General features: G+C 43.0%; 1 protein-coding gene across 1 annotated transcript in view; it reads right to left on the reverse strand.

Moving 5' to 3' along the window:
* The window catches only part of LOC311055693 (coiled-coil domain-containing protein 171-like), a gene marked incomplete at its 5' end in the record, with an annotated part of 44814 nt that extends 20356 nt beyond the window's left edge, over positions 1-24458 (reverse strand). Inside the window, 13 exons of the mRNA XM_084071959.1 lie at positions 1554-1742; positions 8124-8291; positions 9126-9434; positions 10154-10243; positions 12054-12160; positions 12820-12922; positions 13086-13224; positions 15755-15894; positions 18481-18573; positions 21214-21360; positions 21538-21707; positions 23499-23649; positions 24330-24458. Of these exons, the coding sequence (XP_083928085.1) occupies positions 1554-1742; positions 8124-8291; positions 9126-9434; positions 10154-10243; positions 12054-12160; positions 12820-12922; positions 13086-13224; positions 15755-15894; positions 18481-18573; positions 21214-21360; positions 21538-21707; positions 23499-23649; positions 24330-24458 (1935 nt within the window). The remainder of the gene's footprint in view (positions 1-1553; positions 1743-8123; positions 8292-9125; positions 9435-10153; positions 10244-12053; positions 12161-12819; positions 12923-13085; positions 13225-15754; positions 15895-18480; positions 18574-21213; positions 21361-21537; positions 21708-23498; positions 23650-24329) is intronic.
* Between the last annotated feature and the right edge of the window lie 1345 nt (positions 24459-25803).

The raw sequence follows: 25803 nt of genomic DNA on the forward strand, positions 1-25803 counted from the left end.
AAACAAGAGCGATTACCAGCAAAAGCATAATGGGTGATTGTGGCACATTTTTGCTCGGCGCTACCCACACGTTTGCCTGTGTTGCTCATTCCATGAATGCCCGATGCTTACAAGCTGTACCTCGTTGTAAAGGTGACTAATCACCGATAAAAATGATATGTAACACTTTACTGATTGGTATTAGTAAAGGGGAGATATAATGGCCCAAATTCAAGTTTCCTTACATTTTGTGAGCGGTTTATTATGTCAGTTGTCTATGACTTGTGTCTATGATGTAGTCCATATTTGGCCAAGGTTTCAATGCAATCAGAGCTCCGATAACTTCCATCATGAAATTAAAGTTAATGCATACGATCGATCTCCCGAAAAAACAGAATTTCTGCGTCTTTCTCAGACCCGCGGGCCGACAGATACAGTATAGTTTGTTTTGTTTTTAGCAGTGCCAACCGCTCTACATTTGACTCTGTCCGTGTGAGTGTCCGTCCGTCCGTCCGTATGTTATGTCCGTCCGTATGTTTGAACACGGCAAGGTAGCAACACATGCGCCACTTCAACACACACACACACACACACACACAAGCCAATACTGCACACATGCGCACACACGAACACACGCACACACACACTTGACGTCCGTATGAGCACGGCGTATGAGCACAGCATTTAAACAGCTATAACTCCAGTTCGCAGCATGCTACGGAGTACAAATTTTGTACATGGACTAAAACCACCAATAGGGACGAACTGAAATTAATTAAGCCCCGCCCCCTCTGTCTTCCTATTGGCTGGGCTTTAAACAGCCCTACGCCCAGTTTGCAGCATGCCACCAAGTCCAAATTTGGTATGTGGACTTAGACCACCAATAGGGACGAACTGTAATTACTTAAGCCCCGCCCCCTCTGTCTGCCCATTGGCTGGGCTTTAAACAGCCATTATTCCAGTTTGCAGCACGCTACCAAGTACAAATTTGGTGAGTGGACTCAGACCACCAATAGGGACGAACTGAAATTACTTAAGCCCCGCCCCAAAGGCACCGCTTCCTTCACACAGGGTGTGATTTTTTGTTTCTAGTGACATTCTGCACCGCACACCTCGGGGTCATATGAGACACAAGTTCCGAGCTACGGCCGGCACAGATTTCTGCGTGACAGTCACACAGAGATTCTGTGAATTATAGTAAAGTCTATCGTCTCTGTCGGGTGGAAACCTCATATGTCCCAAACAGTTACTTTTCAGGATTCAAATTTAAAAACAGCAGAAGTAGCAAATCTACAAGCTCAAAATGCACTCTTTGCGCTGCGGTTCGTGCTTGTAGATCTGCTACTTTTGACGCTTTTTTTGTGACGCTGTAGTATGATCAAGTAGGGCGTTAATTTCCGAAAAAAAACACAAAAAGATAATATGTGGATCTTTATATCTTTATTATATAAAAGAAACTGTGAAAAAAGTGTTGTGGTGGTACTTGTGTGTCGTAGTAGCAGTGTGCGTACAACGTTTGGCACCGATAGGTCCAGTGCTGATTAGCTGTGTGTGTGTGTGTGTGTGTGTGTTACCTGTGCTTTGTTGTGTAGTTGTGTGACAGTGTGCGTGTGCTGCTGGTCCATCTCCTTCCTGTGCGTGTCCCAGGCCTGCTCCCTGTGTCGCACGCTCTCCTCCAGACGAGACAACACGCACTGCTGACTCCTCTGCAGCTCACGCACACACACACTCTTACTGTCACACACACTCTGCAGCTGCACCATCTACAGAGACAGACAGAGAGAGAGAGAGAGAGAGAGAGAGAGAGAGAGAGACAGAGACAGAGACAGAGACAGAGACAGAGAGAGAGAGAGACACAGAGAGAGAGAGAGAGAGAGAGAGAGAGAGAGAGAGAGAGAGAGAGAGAGAGAGAGAGAGAGAGAGAGAGACAGAGAGAGACAGAGCAAGAGAGAAAAGATGAATGTTAAAGAATTTCATATAATCACAGTTTTTTTTATGAACAGTTTGGAACTATGGATAGGCAATGCGGATTTGATCACAATTTCAAATTTCATCAATTTATCATTTTCATCATGCAAACACATTTGCGTTTGTTAAAAAAAGTTTTAAAACGCTCTAAATTCTCATACTAAGTGAGAGGGTCTTGAGTGGCTCATTGTCGGTATTCGTGCGAGAACGAGGGAGTCTAACCAGTGTTGATTTCGTCGACTAAGACTATGTAAAAAATAATTCGTCGACTACCTTTTTTCACTAACGAAAACTAAATAAAACCGAAATAAATACGAAGCTATAGACCACCGAAGTCCTGACGTCACTCGTTCATCCCCTGGTTCCGGTTCGTAAGGTAATTTCTCTATGGAGAATAACATTGGGTCATCTTAGAATCGTCTCATATAAGTGTGGTCCAAAAACAAACTGTCTCGGCGATATTGTCAGGGAGGAGGTTCTGTACCGTTTATGATTGTCAGTCACTTATATTTGATACAGTCTGTTTCAGGCGAAAATGTAACTAATTCGGCGGAAGTAACATTATCGTTTTCTCACCGTCAGTTGATGCTTCATATCCATACGAGTCAAACCGCCGGGGTCATTTGTTTATTTTTGGAACACAGTTCTTATTTGACGCGATATTAAATACGTCTATGGGGATTCAGAATGGGGGTGGAAAACTGCGAACCAGGTAGACAAACAAAGGATGTGTAAATTACGTCAGACTTCGGTGGTCTATGATGACTAAGACTTAATATATTGACAATTTTGTCAACAAATTAAACTAGATTAAAATGTTAGTGAGGGACTAGTGGAAGTCATTTTATGCTTTGTTGCGCTCGACGCCATCAAGGCACCGCCAAAACACATTTTAGTAGACTAAATCAACTGTAGATTTAGTTAACTAATTATTATGATAATTCTTATGATATTTAGACTAAACTAGACTAACAGTAAAACATTTCAGATGACTAAAATATGACTAAAACTAATGGAATTTGATTCAAAAGACTATGACTAAAACTGAATCAAAAGTTCCAATTCCAATTGTGTGTTCCATTTTATTTTGTGTCATCACTTCCTATTCCACTTATTTATCCTGTATGAGCTCTCTTTGATTGGATCAAATTGATATCCTGACCTGAAAATGTATTTTTGAACTGATCTGAACAAACACTTCATAGCAATGATTACTGTCAGAATATAGAGCTATATTAACATTTATTTTAACAAAAATATGTCACTTACACATTGTTTTTAAATGCTGTTTTTAATGTTGCTGCTTTTATACTGTTGTTTTTTAATTGCACAGTTTTAGTTTTGTTGTGTTTAGCTGTATTTTATTTATTCTGCTATGACCAGGGCAGCTTTGAGGGACAGCTTCCGGCAGTCGACATGGGTGGTCGCATCGACGATCGCTCTCGCGTCCTGCGTCCTCGCATACCTTTCCTTATCCTCATCCTGTGGATTATGGATTTACACCTCAACTCCGCATGGATTATACACCAGAAGGATATGGAATCATACGAGACAGAAAAGGTAGAATCACACAATGACTTCTACCTAACTACTGGAACCGAGAAAAAACACCCAGGTTATGGAACCACGGCGATCCACTCGACTCTCACAGCCAACCCGAAGCGAAGAAACAAACCCCTGAATGGTAGATGTAATCGGAAGACGTACTTCTGTTTAATTCTACTACTTTCCGGAGACGTTGAAGTTAACCCTGGCCCTGTGACCACAAGGCAATCCGCTCGGCTCATAGCTGAAACCAACAGGCTAGCGGCAAACGTTGCCACAAGCAACGGGGCAAAACAACAACAAAGCCATGCTGGAACAAAGAACTTCCGGAGCACCGGAGCTAGCCTAGCCAACGTTGCTACCGAAGCTAGCCTCGACGACAACACCAACGGCTTCACACCAACTCGACTAGGCGAATCAACCCAAATGATCAACCTAAACACCGACGTCGTATCCACCGCAGCCGTCGACGAGGACGCTTGCACCGACGCACAACGGCGATCAACCGGGAGATGCAGCGTAGCCGAGAACGTGGAACCAAGGAGTCACCTAGCTGTTTTCACCGGAGCAGAGACCTTGATGCACCGCTACAAACCTACGGTTCGTTCCAGGGCCAGGGTCCCAGCAGAGACCGTGATGGGACCATTAGCAGAGGCCGTGCTGGGACCTCCGCGCCCCATCCCCCCCCAACCCCCCAACCCTCCCCAATCCCCCAACCCCCCCCAACCCCCACTGCTGGCTGCCCACGACGGAACAATGGCTTTGATGGACACTACACCCCCCTCCCCCCCCGAGACTGCTCCTAAACATCTCTCAGTGGATAAACACCTATCCATTGAAAAAATGATCAAATCGTTTGGCGTTGGCTTGCACATGATACATCTTAATGTGAATTCTCTAGCAGGAGACAAGCTAACACAAATCAAGCAGATGTTTTATGATGGTAAGGTTGACATTTTAACTTTCTCTGAAACAAAACTTGATCAAGCGATAACTGATTCTGTGATTGAGATTGAAAACTACAAACTCTTCAGGAAAGATAGGAACAGAAACGGGGGTGGTGTTTGCATGTATGTTCATACTGACAATGTCTGCATCCTTCGGGAAGACCTGATGGATGAAAACATTGAAGCTGTGTGGGTCGAGATCATTTTTAAACATTCCAAACCTGTGCTAGTCGGTACCATATACAGACCTCCTAACCAGACTGATTTCTATGATAGACTTGATGAATGCTTAGCTAAAGTGGACCATGCGGAGACGATTCTTCTTGGTGATTTTAACACTGACATACTCCGCAAGGAAGCGTCAGTGTATAAGTCATTCAAGGCGTGTTGTGATCGGCATTCACTCCACCAGCTGATCACTCAGCCCACAAGGCTGTGTGTTTCCTCTCAAACTACCATAGATCTCATTCTAACAACGGACAAGGAAAAAATCCTAAATAGTGGTGTTTCCACCTGTGGCATATCTGATCACAACATGATCTTCTGCACCAGAAAGAAACGTAAACCTAAGACCGGTTACCACAAAACAGTCACAATCAGAGACCTCAAAAATTATAAGAGTGAGGACTTAGATCACAGACTGGAGGAACAGGATTGGTCCGACGTTCTAAACAGCACACAGGTAGACGAATCCTGGCTTTGTTTCAAAACCAAATTCATTCAAATTTTGGACAGTGTGGCTCCCATGAAAACCATCAGGGTCAAAACCCGCTCGGAACCATGGATGAATTCGGACATCCTTACTGCCATGAAAGTCAGAGACAAAAAGTGTTCTGAGCTTCATAAAAGTAGGATCAAACTAGCCAAATGTTTTAACAAAGGTCTCGAATCCCACGTAGCTAAACTTGAAAAGGAAAAAAACAAGCTAAGAAACAAGGTAAATAGCATGCTCCTGTTAGCAGAAAAAAGCTACCTCGATGACAAGATTGAGGAAAATCAAAAAAAACCACGAGAGCTTTGGAGGCTACTCAAGAACCTCCTAGGCTGCAGCAAAAAATTGAAAACCAGGCTTTCAAACTTAAGCCTCAAGGTGAATGACACTCTCATTTCATCCAAACACGAAGTGAGTAAAATCCTCAACATATTCTTCACGACCGTAGCCTCAGATTTGGTTGAAAAACTTCCTCCACACTCTGGGAGATATGGTGAGGAGTATGTTGTCTCATTTTACGAAAAACAGGGTGTTTGCAAAGATGACTTTAAACTCTCCCCTGTGAAAACAGAAGAGGTGTTTAAAAAATTGAGTGCTCTTCATCAACACAGAGCCACAGGCCTCGACAATATCCCCCCCAAATTTCTAAAAGACTCAGCCGCCTCCATTGCTCCAATCATTACCCACATATTCAACCTCTCCACCACACATGGACAGGTCCCCAACGACTTCAAAAAAGCAAGGGTGACCCCTCTGTTCAAAAAAGGAAACCAATTAGACCCTGGCAACTACCGCCCTATTTCTATTCTAAGCTCCATCTCGAAAGTCATGGAAAAAATAGTCTATGAACAGGTCGACAAGTATCTTGCCGAGAAAAATCTAATCTACAAATTCAAATCTGGCTTCAGAACAAACCACTCCACTGACACATGCCTTCTCTATTTGAACGACTCTATCAAACAAGAGATTGAAAAGGGCAAATATTGCGGCATGGTCATGCTGGACCTCCAGAAGGCTTTTGACACCGTTAATCACCCGATTATGATCAATAAGCTCAGAGCAATAGGTTTTGATGACACGTCAGTGAACTGGATGAGATCCTACCTGGAAGGGAGGGAGCAAGTGGTGGAAGTAAACGGCACCCAGTCCCCCCCCCTCCCAGTGACTTGTGGTGTTCCCCAAGGAAGTATACTAGGACCCTTACTGTTCCTGATATATGTGAATGACATGTCGTCAGCCTGCGACTGCAACCTGTTCCTGTTCGCAGATGACTCGGCCCTGCTAGTCTCGGACAGGGACAGGCTGCAGGTTGAGAAAACTCTCAGCTCTGAACTCAACAAGATCTGCATCTGGCTCTCCGACAACAAGCTCTCATTACACCTGGGCAAAACGGAATGCATCCTCTTTGGGTCCACTCCTAACCTCAGAAAGGCAGAGAGCTTCACGATCAAAGCGGGTGATGATATCATCAAAAGAAAAAACGAAATTACCTACCTGGGCTCTATCTTGGAGGCTGACCTCTCTGGTGACAAAAATGCTGAAAAAACGATCAAAACGGTCCACAAAAAAACACGCTTTTTGCGGAGTATTGATCGTAAAGTCAGTAAGAAGACTCTGAAGACTCTTGCAGTGGCCCTCATACAAGGTCATTACGATTATGCATGTACTTCATGGTATCACAACACCACCAAGGCCTTAAAAACAAGGCTCCAAACATCCCAAAACAAACTAGTAAGGCTACTTCTTGGCCTCAACTACAAAATCCATCTAACCCCTGATCATTTTGATAAGATTGGATGGCTTAGGGTTGCGGACAGAGTACAGCAACTTGCTATGGGCCTGGTCTTCAAGATATATCACAACATTGGGATCCCCCTGTATTTGTCAAAATACTTCCAAAATGTTAATGATGTCCACAATCACAATACCAGAGGCAGCTCCACAAACCTTGTCCAACCCTTTTTTGGCTCAACAAAGGGAAGTAACTCGTTCTCATGCTATTCATCAAAAATGTGGAACGCCCTACCAAAAGGAGTAAAGGAGTGTAAAACCCTACTCTCTTTCAAAACAGCCCTAAAGATACACCTTCAGGAGGCTGCAATTGGAAAATGGCCCCTGTCTAAGTCCTAACCTAACCTACCCCCCTACCCCCCCCCCCCTCTCTCCTTCTCCTTTTGTACATATTTCTCACCCTTCATACCAGTAACCTGTAAACTGATTGTATGACATTCTATAGTAGTTGTGTATATCTGTCTGTCTCTTATATGTCATCATGATTTGTGTGCATGGGGAACTCATTTGAAACAAGCTCTGTGCTTTTATGAGTCTTCCAGTTTAGTAGACCTTGTATTGTGAATTTGTACTTCCATGTACTGTTGTTCTCATGTCTTACTAAATAAAGTACATCAATCAATCAAACCAAGACCTAGGTAACACATTTTGTTCTATAATGGAATGTCAATAGAGCTCCTTGAACTCTGGTTAATGGTAAAATTAGATATTTTTCTGACCCAAAGAGTTCAGATATAATCATAATCACACTCATACAGTAAAATCCTCAGTGTTCATTTATCCATTATTAACTCTGAGTTAAAAGGTAGGTTAAGTGATTTACTTTGGTTAAAATAAGTGTTAAATAGCTCTATATTCAGATATTAATCATTGCTATAGAGTGTTTGTTCAGTAAAAGGAGTCTCCATGTCTCTCCAGCTCTTTAATAAACAGAAAATGCATTTTCAGTGCTCTCTCCTGATTGGCTTACATTTTGTCACCTACCTGAACATGTACTAAAGGCCTATTCTGTTTACTAAAGAGCTGGAGATACCCCTGTGACCGAACAAACGCTCTGTAGCAATGATTACTATCAGAATATAGAACTTTAACCTTTTTAACAAAAACAAATATTTCACCCCAAAAGATATCACGTACCCTACCTTTAAATGAACACTGAGGAGTGTACAGTGTAAACTCACCGTGTCATTGGCTCTGCTGAGGTCAGAGGTCAGGGTGTTGACCTGTTCTACGATGACGTCACACAGCTCCGAGCACGAGAAGTTACCCAGCATGCACTGGGAGGCGTCCAGCAGCACACAGCCCGCCACCAGACGCTGGTACAGAGAGTACAGGAACGACACACGCTCCTACACACACACACACACACACACACACACACACACACACACACACACACACACACACACACACCATGTTTAGTTCTTCAGTATTGAAGCGGTTGCTTGGGTAGCAGAGGGATAAAGTTCCTCTCCACCACCCAGGGTTTCCGCTAGGCAACTTTGGGGCCGGCCCCCTTGGCCGACAGGCCATAGTATAATTAACGTCACATGCATGTTTGCAGATACAATGCAGATACATGCATTTTGATACCAATACTTTTGTACTTTTACTCAAGTACATTTTGAATTCCGGACTTTTACTTGTAACAGAGTATTTCATTTTCGTCTTTTCATTACAGTATTGATCCTTTTACTTAACACATTGGGTGCCAAAACCGTATATATACTGTTTTTGAAAACAGTATATATATTTTTTTTTTAAATTCCTTCACAGCACCAGGAGATATCATTTTTCGAAGATTTAGACTTTAATCCACTTCCTGGTTAACTTATGACTTCAAAAGCCTGTATCTCGGCTCCTGTGTACTTTTTTTTTTTACAATGTATTTTTGACTATTTTTGACTATTTTCAACTGGCTGCAACTATGGAACGGATTTTTTTTATTATTTTACATGTTTTTCCCCCGATTGTACAAGACCTCTATGTATAATGAATGGATGCATTTTTTTTACATGGATTTGCTCGTCGTGGAGTCTAGAGCTTTAAACAGTAAAGCGCAGTCAATGGGGAGAATGCTGGCACCCAACGTAAGTTGTTATGAAAAAATGCTGGCACCTAATGTGTTAAGTAAAGAATTTGAGTACTTTTTCCACCACTGATACAGATAAACCTGTGGGTACCTTGGATTCTTTCTGGAAGACTTCTGTGACACGTTGGAGCTCCGCCTTGCCCTCCTCCCTCTCTCTCTCCCTGTCCTCCCTCTCTCTCTCCCGCTCCTCCCTTTCTCTCTCCCTCTGTTCGCTCTCTCTCTCCCTCTCCTCCCTGTCTCTCCTTCTCTCCTCCTCCCTGCCCTGTCGCTCTGTCTCCAGGGTGAGCTGGGCGCTCTCCACTTCCACCCGGAGCCTGTGTGTCAGCGCCGACGAATCAGAGCTCTCCTGGCGTAGGTGCGTCACTTCCTCCCTCGTGTTGGCCAATAGCAGGTCAGACTCCTGGGGACATGTGACAGATGAGTCCAACGAGTGGGAGGAGTCACAAGGACAAGTCCTGTAAAGTCACTTTAGCAGTCACTTGATGCTTAGTTGTATGTTGACGTTTTCCCTCCCTCGTTCCATTGGAGCCAAACAGTTTGTTTTTAATCACATTTATATCCCATTAATAAACTTAGTTTTTCTTATTTTTTTAGAAAAGTAGAAAGAGCTCCAAATTTACAAGAGCTCCAACTTGTTGTGAGCTTGTAGATCTGATATTTTTGCTCTTTGCTGTACGACAAAGTTTGGAATCATTTATGTATTTTTTTGGGGTCATTTTCTTTTTTTCATGTAAGGAATTTTGTTAAAACGCTGAGGTTTTTCTTGAATTCTGGGAATGTCAGCAATTTGGGGATTTTTGTTCTTTTATACTTCTTTAAAAAGACAAGGTTAAGTTATACAGAAATAAAGAAAAACATGGATCGGTGGTAGAAAAGTTCTACAAAGACTTGATCCAGAGGACTGGGCGGCTCAAACTGTGACACATTTGGTGAAGTGGATGAGAGGATGTACCTCAGAGTGTGTGTGTGTGTGTGTGTGTGTGTGTGCGTGCGTGCGTGCGTGCGTGCGTGCGTGCGTGCGTGCGTGCGTGCGTGCGTGCGTGCGTGCGTGCGTGCGTGCGTGCGTGCGTGCGTGCGTGCGTGCGTGTGTGTGTGCGCGCGTGTGTGTGTTTGTTGTACCTCAATGTGTTTGAGTTGCTGTGAGTTGATGTGTCTGTGAGTCTGGTTGTCCTGCTCCAGTCTCTCTGAGGCACACAGCAACTCCTGGAGCTGACGCACACAATCACACACACGCACGCACGCACGCAAGCACACACACACACACCATAGTTAGAGCAAGAAACAGCTAAACACTAAGATGCAGTAAGACAGTTACAAATGTACAGTAACAAACCGTTACACAGTGATATCAAAAGAAGCTACAGTATGGGAAAATGAACCGGAACAGGAAACCTGGGAGTACATTTATGCACGCAACTTATTGATTAATACTACTAGTCCATACCCGTCGGGGGATATGAGCACCCAAAGTATATGCAGTTTGGGTTATGCGCTGTGCACCTGCAACAGTTCCAACACACGCGCTCGCGTGTCCCATCGCCGTGTCCCCACACAAACATACACGGCCGGACGGACCCGCACGCGTCGCGGCATCCTGGACCCCACACACACACACGGCCGGACGGACCCGTCGCCGCTTAAGCACGCTCTCTATGTGTGCTTGTGGAAGAACCGCACACGCGCACGTCCCGTCGCCGCTTAGGCACGTTCTCTGTGTGTGCTTGTGGCAGACGGCAACAGTGTCACACAGTGGGTGGGTCTATGGATTCGACGCATGCGCAGTTTAACCATTCATCCATTGGTCGGAAGGCCATCCCACAGCTGGGGAGGCGTAACCATGGCGACATTCTTTTACGAAGCGCTAATAAACAGCTGACATTTGGGGAAAGCGAAAAACGGGCTTCGGTGTTCCGTGCACATGATAATGGTCAATGGCTGTGTTTAAATGCAGATCAATTGGAGGAGAACTGGGCGATTTTTTGCACACAGCACAGACAGCTACAGAGCCACAGAGAGCTTTGGTTAGTTATTGGAGGATGTCAATGATCTATTGCTTGTAGATTGTTATTTTCGCTACTTTTAACACGTAAGAAAGAAAGATAGATATTGTCACAATATGTGTGTACAGGCACTCGTGTGTATCTGTTTGTTAGTGTTGTGTGTATTAGCAGTAGTAGTTGGACACGCGTGCGTGCGTGCGCGTGTGCCTTGACGACCTTGCAGGCTTATGCATAGGCTAAAAAGATTTAGATAGAATGTTATGCAGACAGATACCAGGTCATTCATTTGTAGACCTGGCATATTAGACCTATAGATGTTTTGATATTATACTGTTTAGAGTAGACTGATGATAGGTTCTTTTTTTTTCTTCTTTTTTTTTCACGATTTTGTAACCCCTTTTCACCTGGTGACAATTGTCTAAGTGATCCTGGGCGCTACACTCCCCCCAACAGCCTAAGGAGCCCAGGGCCAAGCTCATGCCTCCTTCAATGCATGAGAGCCAACTGACCTTCTTGTCACCTGACAGGGGAGTTTCCCCGGTAGGACGTAGAGCGTGAAAGGAACGTTATGTTAACGTTATGTTTGTTCCCTTCTCCTCCATCAGGCGCCCCGGCTGTCATGGGGGAGGCGGTATAGCGACCAGGATCACTACATGTTTTTGTGAGGGTACCTACCCTAGGAGACACGGGAACATGTAAACTCCACACAGAGTAGGCCCTTTCACCAACCCCACCTAGGGTATGGGCGCTGATGACTCGGAGGAGAAGACACGCCCCCAGCACCAACAGCGTCCCCGGCGGGAATCGAACCCAGGACCTTCTAGCTGTGAGGTGACAGCGCTACAGACTGCACCACCATTTCTATGCATTTGATGTATTACCGCGTGTTTACCTTGCTTTCTCTAAATCGCTCTGGATTAAGAGTGTCTGCTATGTATATTATAACTAAATTGTAAATGGTGTGTGTGTGTGCGCGCACGTGCGTGCATGTGCGCGCGTACGTGCATGTGCGCGCGTACCTGTGTGTTAGTGTTGTCCAGTGTGTGTTGGTAGTAGCTCAGTGTGTTCTTCAGTAGTAGTAGAACAGCATCGGTGTGCGTGTGTGTGTCCTGTCTATCTGCAGCCTCTGGAAACAAACAAGTCAACATCACAGCAATCTGGGAACCTGAACAATGTACTGTATTGTAGTGCTTCGAAAACACCAGGTTAACACCACTAAAAACTATATTATATTTTATACTTTATACTTTGGCCATTAAAAAAATAGCCGATATACAAGCTCATAGCGCGTCACTTTTTGCCGCGCTATGAGCTTGTATATCTGCTACTTTAAAAAAAAAAACGTGGACATTTGTGCACATCTTTGAATCTATATTTTTAACCCACTAAGACCTGAGGCCGCATCTGTGTCACTTTTAGATTTGAGCTAAAAAGCATTATTTTACACTTTGGCTTTTCAAAAATAGCAGATATACAAGCTCATAGCGCGGCACCGAGTGCCGCGCTATGAGCTTGTAGATCTGCTATTTTTGGAAAAATCGTGAAAATATGTGCAAATCTTTGAATATACATATTCTTTTAAAGCGAACATTTTAACCCAAATCTTTGCATCTGGGGGTCCCTGGAACAAAATAATTTTAGATGGGTGTCGGCGGCCACATACATATCATTTTGGAGGTCCCTGACGTGAAAAGGTTTGACAACCACTGGTCTAAACAACATGCTATCTAAATCTCATTCTGTACATTGGTGGTCAAGGAAAAACTAAACAAAAGAAACACGTACCTGTGTTGTGTGTTGTTGCAATGTTGTGTTGCTGTAGTGCGTGTTGGATCTGGTTTATACAGTTCATGTACGTCTCTTCTATACAGGACTGTGTCTTCCCAGCCTATAGACACACACACACACACACACACTTACAACTTAGTGATGGAGAATACATTAATGTCTTTAAAAACAAACAGCTCTTGCATATGAATGAGCCATCCTGCTTTCGTGTGTGTGTGTGTGTGTGTGTGTGTGTGTGTGTGTGTGTGTGTGTGTGTGTGTACCTGTTGTAACAGTGACAGACAGTGTGTGTGTTGTCTCTCCTCTTCCTCCAGTCTGTCCATCAGCTCAGAGCTCCTCTTCCTCTCTGTCTCCACGGCGACGCTCAGCTCACATCTACACTGCTCGTACTCCTTCTGCAACCTACACACGCACACACGCGCACGCACGCACGCACGCACGCACGCACGCACGCACGCACGCACGCACGCACGCACACACACACACACACACACACACACACACACACACACACACACACACACACACACACACACACACACACACACACACACACACACACACACACACACACACACACACACACACAATTTTAAAGTCTTTCCATTTTCTAAACTTTTGAATGTTAAATAAAGTTCAGTTCACGTGTTTATTTTGTATCTACATCAAAAAGTTAGCATTTTATTGCCTTCTTCTCTTATAAGAAATATGTTATCACATAGAAACTAGATCAAATAAAAGCCTAGTTTCAGATTGATTAGAAAATGTTGCACTTTTTGACAACATCTTGGTCCAAACATTGGTAATCGGTGGTCTATAGGACAGTGGTTCTCAAAGTGGGGTCCGGGGACGACCAGGGGTCCTTGAGGGGCTTCCGAGGATCAAACCGATAGATATCGGTCTAGCTGTAGTTTGCATGGATTCAAGCTAAATACAATCTCACGACTGAAAATGTTTGTTATGACCAAGTCCTGATGTGGGAATTGTGAAACAGTGTGAAAGGAGACCCCCCCCCCCCCATACCACACAATATGTAAAACTATGAGGGTTTTAGTAATATTGTTCCTGCTATTCTACATACTGCGAACCAGGCCAACACATCACAGATTGAGGCTTTAACCCATTAACACATTGAGTGCCAAAAACGGTCCGGACCGTTTTTCATAATCCAAACGAGGAGTGCCAAAAACGGTTATAGCCGTTTTTTGGGGAAAAAATATGTATATATATTTTTTCCCTTCACAGCACCAGGAGATATCATTTTTCGAAGATTTAGACTCCAATCCACTTCCTGGTTAACTTAACACATTGACTGCCAGAGTTTATTCATAATGTACTCACCCCTGTGCCAGCAATTTGCGTGTTTTTTTATTTTTCATTCAAATAAATTCTCTGATTGTGGTTTTAAGCGCATACAACAGTTCCACCAGTAGAGAGCAGCAAATCCACACATTGAGCACCTCGCTCGCCCCCTCCCAAACAGGCCCACGTCACATCCGGTCATTCACCGGATGTTATGATTCGACAATCCCTGATCCCCGGATCGGCCTGAAAACGATATGATACACGACGACGATGACTGTTAGTCACCCGGACCAAAGAAAATAGAAGTTGAGCTGTCCGTTTGTATTTTATACCGTGTGAAAAAACGTGTTTTTCCCTATTCTGGCCGAAAATGACCGGAGAAAAACAATGTGACCCGGAAACGAAATCTGCGTTATACATCCGGCTCCGGGTGAGTGTGACGTAAGTGGAAAACGAAAGTGCTGATGAAAAATAAACAGACCCGCGCCCGCGCGATCACAGATTAAACAATGAAAATTCAAAAGAACGCATCAATGCGTTCTTTTGAATTGCTGGCAAGCAAGCGATGGATTTGAAAGAACGCATCAATGCGATCTTGGCCATCAATGTGTTAAGACTTCAAAAGCCTGTATCTCGGCTCCTGCGTACTTTTCTTTTTTACTATGTATTTTTGACTATTTTCAACTGGCTGCAACTATGGAACGGATTACCGAATGTTTTTAAATTTTTTCCCCCGATTGTAGGAGACCCCTGTGTGTGTAATGAGGGGATCACCGTGAGGACGGTGATCACTGAAAATATTTTGTGACTACTTGAAAAAGGTTCAAAAATGGTTAAAAACTGCCAGTGACACTACATCGTTTTTTTTAAAACCTCTGGCACTCAATGTGTTAAGACCTGAGGCCGATTCAAGAATGTTTTCTAAATCCTAACAGTTTATTGAAAAAAATTAAAAATATATTTTTTTCACGATTAAAAAAAAATAGCAGATCTACAAGCTCATATGAGCTTGTATATCTGCTATTTATGAACAGCCCAAAGTCATCTAAAGTGACACAGATGCGTTCCAGGTGTAAATGGGTTCAGATTTTATGGACGATGCTTCTGAACATATTGCTAGTTTACATTTCAAATATTTTTATTGTGAAGCACAGGTTATAGTTGTACATTTAGCTTCCTTTTTTTTTAAACAAAAACAAACAGACATAAACACAAAACAGACAGGTAACATGGAGAAAAAAAACAACCCAAACTTAAGCAAAGAACAAAGGGACCCTCCCGCCTCCCCTCCCCCTCCCCAGAAGTGCTGCCCCAGATTACGTGCGACACGGGTCATCCACAAGGATTAGCCTTTCAACCTTTAAGAAAGGAGACTAAAGGCTTCCAAATCTTTTCAAAATCTTTCAGTTTATCTTTGAGTATATATCTGATTCTTTCGTTTGACCACTTCAAATGCTCTAATGTTAAAATTATAACCGAAAATAGCAGATCTACAAGCTGTAGATCGTCTATTGTCGCTGCGCAACATGCTTCCAAATCCAAATGACTGAGAACTTGAAATCCATGAGTTTGGATGCAAACTACAGTTTCCATCATGTGTGTTTTGGATGGAAGGAACGTGTCTTACTTGTGGTGTGCATCTCTGTCCAGACCGGCAGCTCTCTCCAGCTCTATGAACTGACTCCTCAACATCTCCAGGCTGGAGAGCGCCTCCTGGTGGCCACACCGCTCTACTGACACGGCCGCCTCTAGGTCTCTGATACGCAGCTGCACACGCACACGCACACACACACACACACACACACACACACACACACACACACACACACACACACACACACACACAGATGCTTTTATCCAAGGCGACTTACAATAAGTGCATTCAACATAGGTAGGCAAGAAAACTACTAAATCACCAGAAGTTTTAAGTGCATTCTCTTCTTAAACAAGCGACTAAGAGTATACCTACATTACCTAGCGCTAAGGTAAAAGTGCAATATATCAGCTACCTACTTTCTTAACTCATTCACTGCCACTGACGTAATACACGTAATTATTCCCGTTTACCAATGCTGCCACTGACGTATAACACGTTTTTTTGTTTTGTTTTTTGTTTTTGGACCCAAAGACCAAGGAGATATGATTTTTCGAAGATCTAGACTCCCACCCACTTCCTTGTTAACTTAAAACTTAAAAATTCTGTATCTCGGCTCCTGAGTACTTTTTTTTTTTCAATGAAAAATCTCTGGCAGTGGGCAAACGCGGCCAACAATAATTCAGGCAGTGAATGAGTTAAACAGATGAGACAAATAGGAAAATCGAATGAGCCAGAGCTAAAACAAATAAGCGTATCGAATAAACGAGATCCAATAAAACAAGAGCTTGTACAAATAATTGACAACAAGTAGGCCAGGCAAAGAGGAAGGGTAGTATTTCCTGAAGAGGTGGGTTTTCAGCCTGTGGCAAAAGATGGGCAGTGACTCTGCTGTCCTGACATCAGTGGGGAGTTCATTCCACCACTGTGGGGCCAGAACAGAAAAAAGCTGTGACCGTGTAGATCGACCAGAAGGACCACTGAGCGACGAGGCAATCAGTCGCCCCGTGGCGGCAGACCGAAGTGGTCGGGCAGGGGTGTAAGCCTCGACCACACCTCGATACACACACACACACACACACACACACACACACACAGTAAATAATTTTGTTGTATAACACCACCAGAGTAAAGAAACAAAGTCTCGCATAAGGTTAGAGAACAAATGGTCGACCCGATAGCCAAGTGGCGAATACCACATGGATGCAATGCTCTGCATTATTTTCTTTCTTTCTTTCTTGAGCCCATTAAGACCTGAGGCAGATTCTGCAAATGTATTCTTAATCCTAACAGTTTTCTGAAACACAAACACTTGAGTTGCTATAATATCAGTGGTTCTCAAACTTTTTCATGTCAAGGACCCCCAAAATTATATGTATTTGGCCGTGGACCCCCCATCTCAAAATATTTAGTTCCAGCGACCCCCAGAAGCAAAGATTTGAGTTTACAAATGTTCACTTAAAAATATATATATATTCAGAGATTTGCACAAATGTTCAAGATTTTTCAAAAATAGCAGATCTACAAGCTCATAGTGCTGCACTCTGAGCTTGTATATCTGCTATTTTTGAATAGCCAAAGTATAAAATAATGGTTTAAGTGGTTGGTTACACAGATGCGTTCCCGGTTTTAATGGGTTAAAGGGGCCATGCCCAACAAAACTGTTAGGTCAGAGTTAGCTATTAATAGCTAACTTGCATCTCTGGTCTCTTACTCAGCGAGTCCCAGCTGATTCGATTCCCGGCAGGCCAGACCATTTGCTGAATGTCATTAATAGATAACTAGCATTTTATTATTTGTATTATAAATGACTTGCAGATTGATTGAAAAATGAAAGTCATTAAATAGGGGCAATAATAGAGACAACAGTGTGCAGCCCAGCACACTATGTCCTCCTACTAGTGATGAGCGGGTCGGGTTTTTTCATGACTCGGCCCGCCCCGCCCCGCGACGGAACCCAACCAGCCTCAACCCGCCCCGCGAACCCATATATAAATCTATGGCTCAACCCGCCCCGCGACCCGCGATTTTTTTTAAATTCTGTAAAATCATGGTTAGAAATAATCCCCAAGTGTATTCAAACTGTTTTATTGTTATTATTCTTATTCTTATTAGGAATAAAGACAAAACAAGAGCATGTGATCATTTTTTTTTTTTTTGCGTGTGAGAGCGGCTGACCCGCTCACCCACAGCCCGCATAATTGCCTCTGAAATTCTGACTCGACCCACCCGCGCCGCGGGTTGACCCGCGGGTCCCGCGGGTTACGGGTCGACCCGCTCATCACTACCTCCTACTGTATGTATCCACATATTCCACACAGTAAAGTCCTCAGTGTTCACTCATCCATGTGTAACTCTGTACATTTGTAGGGCATCAGAGGTAAATTAACACTGAGGATTTTACTGTGTAGCTATGCACTGATTTGTGTAGAATCAGTGGCTCCCAAACGTTTTAGCTTGAAATCCAAAAGAGACATTTTCACTACTTCTTAAAAAAGGGTTTTATTTTTGGAATCCCTTTGATTATTATTATTTTCTAGGAAAAGAAAAAAGGGATTTTTATTCCTGACCCACTGTTTGGGAACCAGTGGTCTATATGGACTTCTAAAATCAGTTAACTACAGTACTATGGTGTTCTACTGCCACCTACTGGTGATTTGACTTAACTGTCACATCACATCTCGCGCCTCACTGAAGCGTTTTGTAGTGTGTGTGTGTGTGTGTGTGTGTGTGTGTGTGTGTGTGTGTGTGTGTGTCACCTGTATGATCTCAGAGTTGAACTTGGTCTCCAGGTGAGCGGATCTCTCTGCTTCCACGTTGGATTGTAAACTCTTCACCTTCTGACCTGACAACTACAAGCAACATTCACATCACACAGCTGAGTTGGATGGAACAGACAGACCTCCCTCACAAATGAAATCAATTTCAATCCATTTTTACGCTACATCCAGTCCGGATCTTCTTCCTAATTCGTCCAAACAGTAAAATAAGCCGGGTTAAGACATGCTATTTTCAAAGGCAGACAATTAATGTCAACGAGTTCGCGATAATGGAGATAAATATTCAGTGACTCAGTTGACACTAAGGTCTCAGAGGCACTTGCCCGTCGGGCAAGTACAGGTCATGTTCCACTTGCCTAAAAGTCATGCCCAGTTGCCCGAAAAGTAAATCGTCCATTATAAAATGATAGGTAAAATGTGAGTTACCGTTCAATTTAACACTTTTTTTTTTTTACTTTCTGGGGCTGTGCAATTAAAACATACATGTCATACCTCAATTGTTATGCTAAATACCTACATAGCTATGAATATGACTATGGGTTCACACGTTATTTTATATTTTTAAGTGTAGCAACAGTGAAAACAGCACATTATAGGTAAACAGTGCTTTTATTTTACATTCTACAGATGAGAAGACAGAGTGCTCTGGCCACGTTCAGGTGTTTAGACATATATATATATATATATATCAGAGATGCTCATAGGCCTGCGTCCTGCGTCTCTGACGCACCATATTGAAAAAGGACGCATTCATGGCACCGTCTTGCGTCCATGGGACGCACTACAATTTAGCGGAAATTACCGTGGATTTGAAGGCCATCCGTGGATTTCAAAGCCGTCCGCGGATTACAAGGCATAGTGCAGAAAACAAGAAAAATCTCGGTAAAACACCGCCGTATGGAGAAGTATTCTCTCTCTGTCTCAGGGCAGTGCGAGCATAGATATATATAAAGGCTAGATGACTCACCCGCGCTGCTGGCCAATGGAGTACGACGTCGCCACATGGCGGCCATCTTGGGACGGTCATTCATAACATTATGTCTATGGTGCATATACTTTGAAATAACCATAGCGTGCTCAATTTTCATCCGATTTTCAAACGGTTTGGTGTTTTGTAAACACCAAAGATGTAGTTATGATATTATTGTATTTTAAAAAAAAAACATGATTATAATTATAAGTATGCAGTATCATAACTACATCTTTGGTGTTTACAAAACACCAAACCGTTTGAAAATCGGATGAAAATTGAGCACGCTATGGTTATTTCAAAGTATATGCACCATAGACATAATGTTATGAGTGACCGTCGCAAGATGGCCGCGGTTGAGCTACGCTTGCGCCGCCCCTTGAGCCATCTAGCCTTTATATATATCTATGAGTGCGAGTGCTGCTAGAGGGAGAGAGTCAGAGTGCTGCGCAACTTGCAGCCCAACTTCAAAGCAAGTTAACGATGGCTCGTTGACCCCAATTTGACCACTAGGCAATCAACACTGAACAGCACTAATTAATGGCAGCTGTGATTCTTGTGTCTTTCCGTGCAGCCAGATATCAAATAATTCCCTGTAGAGCAGGGGTCTTCAGTGTTTTCAGGCCAAGGACCCCCTAGTTGAGAGAGAGATGAAGCAGGGACCCCCTCTATATTGTATAAAATTGTGTTTCAGATAAACTTTTGCTGCTCTTTTTTCCCTTTACACACCTATAACTCCAAAAATAGCCGATCTACAAGCTCACAAGTGTGAGCTTGTAGATCTGCTATTTTTGGCTAAAGTTCTCCTCAGAAAAGGGATACTAGGATTCAAGTGGTTAATGTAAAAAAAAAAATCAAGTACTACAAGTACTACAAGTACTAGTTGTCGGATTTGGAATTGTGTACTTTTCTTTCAGATACATGTACATGAATATAACCATATAAGATGAAACACGAGTTAAACGCTGTGCATTTTTGTGGGACCCATAAAATGTCCCTGGGACCCATCTAAAAGACCACCCTTGCATCCCAGGACCCATTACATTGAAAACCTAGCAACATCACTGATATATATATATATCGTTTTGTTTATAGACGGTTGCATCCCCTCTCAAACGAGCACTTGCCTAGTCGGGCAACCTCCAAAGTAAACTCCACCTGCCCGAAAGTTTTATTTACCTGCCAGAGGGGCAAGTGGGCAACCCTTAGTGTCAACGCCTGTGACTACTTGAAAAAGATAAGAAAATCTATAAAATCGCTGGCAGTGGGCAAACACAGCCAGAAATAAGTCTGGCAGTGAATGAGTCAATCAAACAAACGCATATGTCTTGTTGAAATAATGATTGCTGAGATATTTCTAAGATCACAGATCAGAAAACAAAGTGATTCCAGTCCTATTTATTGGTTTTGAACTATGCAAAATCCAATTCTGATCAAGGCGGGTAGGGATTCAAAGTGTTTAACTCTTGGGCCAAGGGAATTTACATTTTCACTTTTAAATGCCGTGTCCGGTTTCATAATGTTATGCATTGTCAGAATCTGATTTGGTTGCGTTCATTTATGTACTAAAATTGTGTATTTGAGAGCTGATTCACTGCAATGTAAGTCAATGAGGAGAATTATTTGTGAATGCGTTTGGGAACATGTGGCCTAGAGAGACTTCATCAGAGCATTCTAATAAAACATGGTGGAACTAAATAAAACTCATGCATTTGTATCTTTTGGTGGATCTCTCTCTGTACCTCCAGTTCCTTCCTGCTCTTCTCTTCTCTCTCCATCAGGTATTTCAGTTCGTTGGTTTGTCGTCTGAGGGCCTCGCTGTCTCTCTCTCTCTCCCTCTCCACCTCCTCCAACCTCCTCTTCAATCCCTCCATCACTTCTTCCTGCTCCTGAGAACGAAGGAGAGAGAGAGATGCGAGAGAAAGCATGTGTACAAAAACGCAGAAAGATCGGATGTGAGCATGTGTGTGTGTGTGTGTGTGTGTGTGTGTGTGTGTGTGTGTGTGTGTGTGTGTGTGTGTGTGTGTGTGTGTGTGTGTGTGTGTGCGTGTGTGTGTGTGTGTTACCTGCAGCAGGGTGTGTAGTTTGTCGTTCTCTGTGTTGACGCTGAACAGGAGTCTGTCTCTCTCCTCTACTTCCTGTTGCAGTGCATGCTGGTCCTGCTGTCGGGACTGTCTGGTGACCTCCAGAGCTGTCTGAAGGTCACACACCGTCTGCTGCAGCTCTGCACAGCGCACTGCTCACACACACACACACACACACACACACACACACACACACACACACACACACACACACACACACACACACACACACACACACACACACACACACACACACACACACACACACACACACACACACACACACACACACACACACAAAGAACAAGTTGTGTATGTGTACCACTGACATAATGGGTGTTTCCCAGTAATTAACCACAGCATCCCTATAGTGGGGAAGGCTTTTGTTGAAAATAGCAGATCGACAAGCTCACAACGTGTCGTGCTATGATCAGCCATTTTCAACGAAAGCCTTCCCCACTATAACAGAAAACAGAACGTACACTATATGGAGCCCTGAGGGACCACATGGGGTTTAACCCAGTATGACCTGAGGCCGATTCTAATGTCTGTTGCTATACACCATAGTACAGTGGAGCTCAAGCTGTTTCGTGTCAAGGACTCCCAAAATTATATGTATTTGGCTGCCAATCCCCATCTCAAAATTTTTAATTCCAGGGACCCGAGAAGCAAAAATAGCATATCTAGCACATGTACGAGCGACCTTAGGTTCTCAAGGACTGTTGCACATGAGCAGACAAGAATCGTATGGTCTTATTGGTTCAGAGCCAAGATTGTAAACTACAGTATGCAGTGGTGCCATCAAGCCTTTACTTCTCAGTGCTGCTGATAGTGAGGAAGTGGTTACTGAAATTCCAAAAGCAATGCCTTTTGAAGGGAAAAAAGAAGACCATAATGGTGGGGGTATAATAGGTTAACCACAAGGTGAGATCAATGACATTCTTTAGATCTGATGTTGAATGGACATAGAGCGTGGGTCTAATTTCACTCGGACTTGCCTGACCTTGGTCACTGCTACAAATGACTCATGAGGAGTAAACATGACCACACATAGAATCATCATCGATTCCCGTCACTGATTGAACTGTCGGCAACTGTTAACCATCTCAGCAGGCAGAGGCCAATTATACACATAACCCTTATAGCTGAGCTGCACAAAGCAACTTCATCTTAAGTTTCAACAAATCTTAAAAAGTGTACAGATTTGGGGAGAAAAGTGTTGCATGGAAGCAGAAAAGTGTTCACTATTCTCTATTAATGCTATCTATTCTAAAGCATAAAGCATCAATGTCCACAATGTTCCTGCTTTCAGACTGCTGAATTACCAGCCAATGTTTTATTCAACAAGTCTATCTTAAATGAACGACTTGAGAGAAGGATTTTTCATTATGTTGCAATAATTTGGGAATGCATTTAAATTTTCCCAAGACCGAAACAAAATGCAAATTCTACACCCGATATAACTGTGTACAGCACAATAAACACTTTGCTTGTAGTATTATGGGAACAATATTACTTTTTTGGGATGTTCAGTAGGCATAGATAGATGACAAGGATGTAGGATCAGGTCTATTTGGGGAGTTGGCAACGGTTTGTAGAAGTGAGATGATAAAGCAGGATTAGAAAGTGTGAAAAGGATTATGTATCCTAATCCTGGTGACACACTGACATGAATCTGTAAGACAGATTGTATCGTCTCTGTCGGGTGGAAACCTCAGGATGTCTAAAACTGTTACTTTTCAGGATTCAAATTCAAAAGCATCAAAAGTAGCAGATCTACAAGCTCGAAACGGCGCATTTCGAGCTTGTAGATCTGCTACTTTTGATGCTTTTGTGTGACACTGTAGTATGACCGGCAGGTCGTGACACAAAGAATAATAAATATACCAGTAAATATCCAGCATTTCAAGCAAGTGGAGAAGGGGTGTTTCTAGTAGAATTACCAGTGAGTGCGTCAGTGTGTTCGGTCAGATCAGACAGTTTAGCAGCATGTCTCTTCTCTACAGTCAGTTGATATTCCAGGGTTTGTCTCACAGCTTCTCCTCTCTCCACCTCACACCTCAGCTTAGCGAGCTGGGACTGGAGACTGGACGTCTGAAACACACACACACACACAAACTTTTGGAATGACAATTTGGAAATACACATAAAACAAGATAAAACAGACAAAAACACATAAAACAGCATTTTAGATGTTCTTGCTACATTGCACTCTTTTGATTTACAGTTCATAAATTATTTTACTAGGTGTGTTAGTATGAAGTCATGTCCCACTCTGGAGAAGGACAACAGACACTACATGAAAACATTATCAGGATTATGATGGAGATTTCAGGGATATGTTGGACAGACTAGGGGCAAAAACATAATACAACATAGCTTGGTGGAGGTTTAACAATAAAATAAGAAGATTAAGCATCCGTATTCTGGAAAAAATAGCAGATCTGCAAGCTCACAATGTGTCATTACAATGCATTGTGAGCTTGTAGATCAGCCATTTTTGGTGAAGAAGTTTTGTGTCAATGGAAAAAAGCAGAAAGACAACTCTGGTCTGGTTTACTACGTTTTGAGGGTTTAAGAGGAGGAGAAGAAGAAGAAGAAGAAGAAGAAGAAGAAGAAGAAGAAGAAGAAGAAGAAGAAGAAGAAGAAGAAGAAGAAGAAGAAGAAGAAGAAGAAGAAGAAGAAGAAGAAGAAGAAGAAGAAGAAGAAGAAGAAGAAGAAGAAGAAGAAGAAGAAGAAGAAGAAGAAGAAGAAGATGAAGGAGTAGTGTGTACCTCCTGGTTATGTAGGGAGATCAGCTGTAGTTTGTCTTTCTCCAGCTGGTGAACTCTCCACCTCAGACCATCCTCGTTTCCCTCTACACCTCCCGTGGTCCTCCCCGTCTCCTGCTGCTCCTCCTGCATCCCGCCTCCTCTCCCCTCTCTCTCCTCCTCCTCTGAATGTCTCCTCCTCTCCCCCCCACCTCCTCTGCTTCTATCTCTCGCCTCCATCTTCATGCCATCTCCTCCTCCTCCTCTCCTCTCTCCCTCCTTCCTCTTCTCCTGCACCTCCTCTGGAGCCACTCTACCTCTTCTCCTCCTCTTCTCCTCCTCCCCTCTCCTCCCCCTCCCTCTCTCCTGCTGTCCTTTGGCTTTCAGGGTGACGGTGACGTCTTTCGGCCTGAGGAAAGAAGACAAACGTCACACAGTCGCTAATGTACCTTTCATACTAATCTAAAGAGGCTAGAGCAGGGGTCTTCAACGTTTTCAGGCCAAGGACCCCTTGGCTGAGAGCGAGATAAAGCAGGGACCCCCATTATATATTGTATAGAATATTTATTTTTTCATAGATTTCATAGGCAGCTTCATAGACTTGTTTCTCAGCACTATCATGTTGGATTCATGTTGATGGGTGTTTCCAGACATGTAACCATGCACTTAAACAATACTTAGTATACCTGACCTTTCACTCTGTACTTAGCCTGCTCTTTTTCCCCCCTATACTAAACCACTTTGCCGAAAATAGCCGATTTACAAGTGCACAACGCCTCGCAGCGCGAGGCGTTGTGCGCTTGTAGATCTGCTATTTTTGGCCAAAGTTCTCCTCAGAATTGGGATGGTTGGTTGAAGTGGTTAATGTAAAAATCACACAAAGATTTGGCAGCCCCCTGTAGTAACTCTGAGGACCCCCTAGGGGTCCCGGACCCCCTGTTGAAGACCTCTGGGCTAGAGTTTCATTAACACTAATACATGTTACCATATCTACATGATATAGGGCTGGGTCATATAGATACAATCATGCCACACTCACAATACTGCAGTTAGAATATTTTGTGAAATCGCCAATAGTCATCCCCACAATATTTTCACAATATCGATATTGAGTTATATATTATAAGTAATTTACACATATATAATAATATAATAACTAAGACAAATAATAGAACAGCTAGAACAGTCAGGTAAGTTCATAAAATGGTATCACTTTACTGTAAAAAAAAAAAAAAAAAAGCAGGAAAAGGCAAAACTTCACATCTCATATCACAAATATCACATATCGAAAATGCCACACATCGGGCAGAAACCAGCTATGTCCAAAATATTCACTTTTCAGGAAATGAAAAAAGAAACATGTTTTTAGAACAACACAATACTGGTTCATCAAAGTTGGTATGACGACTTTATACATTGTCTTACTTGAATGTGTCCTTATATTATTATCACTTTACCCAGATAAAGCACAAGTGGAGTTAGGAGGTTTTTGACCATT

This window comes from Gymnoscopelus microlampas, assembly GCF_963454915.1.
Source record: "Gymnoscopelus microlampas genome assembly, chromosome: 11".
In the NCBI taxonomy this organism is placed as follows: domain Eukaryota; kingdom Metazoa; phylum Chordata; class Actinopteri; order Myctophiformes; family Myctophidae; genus Gymnoscopelus; species Gymnoscopelus microlampas.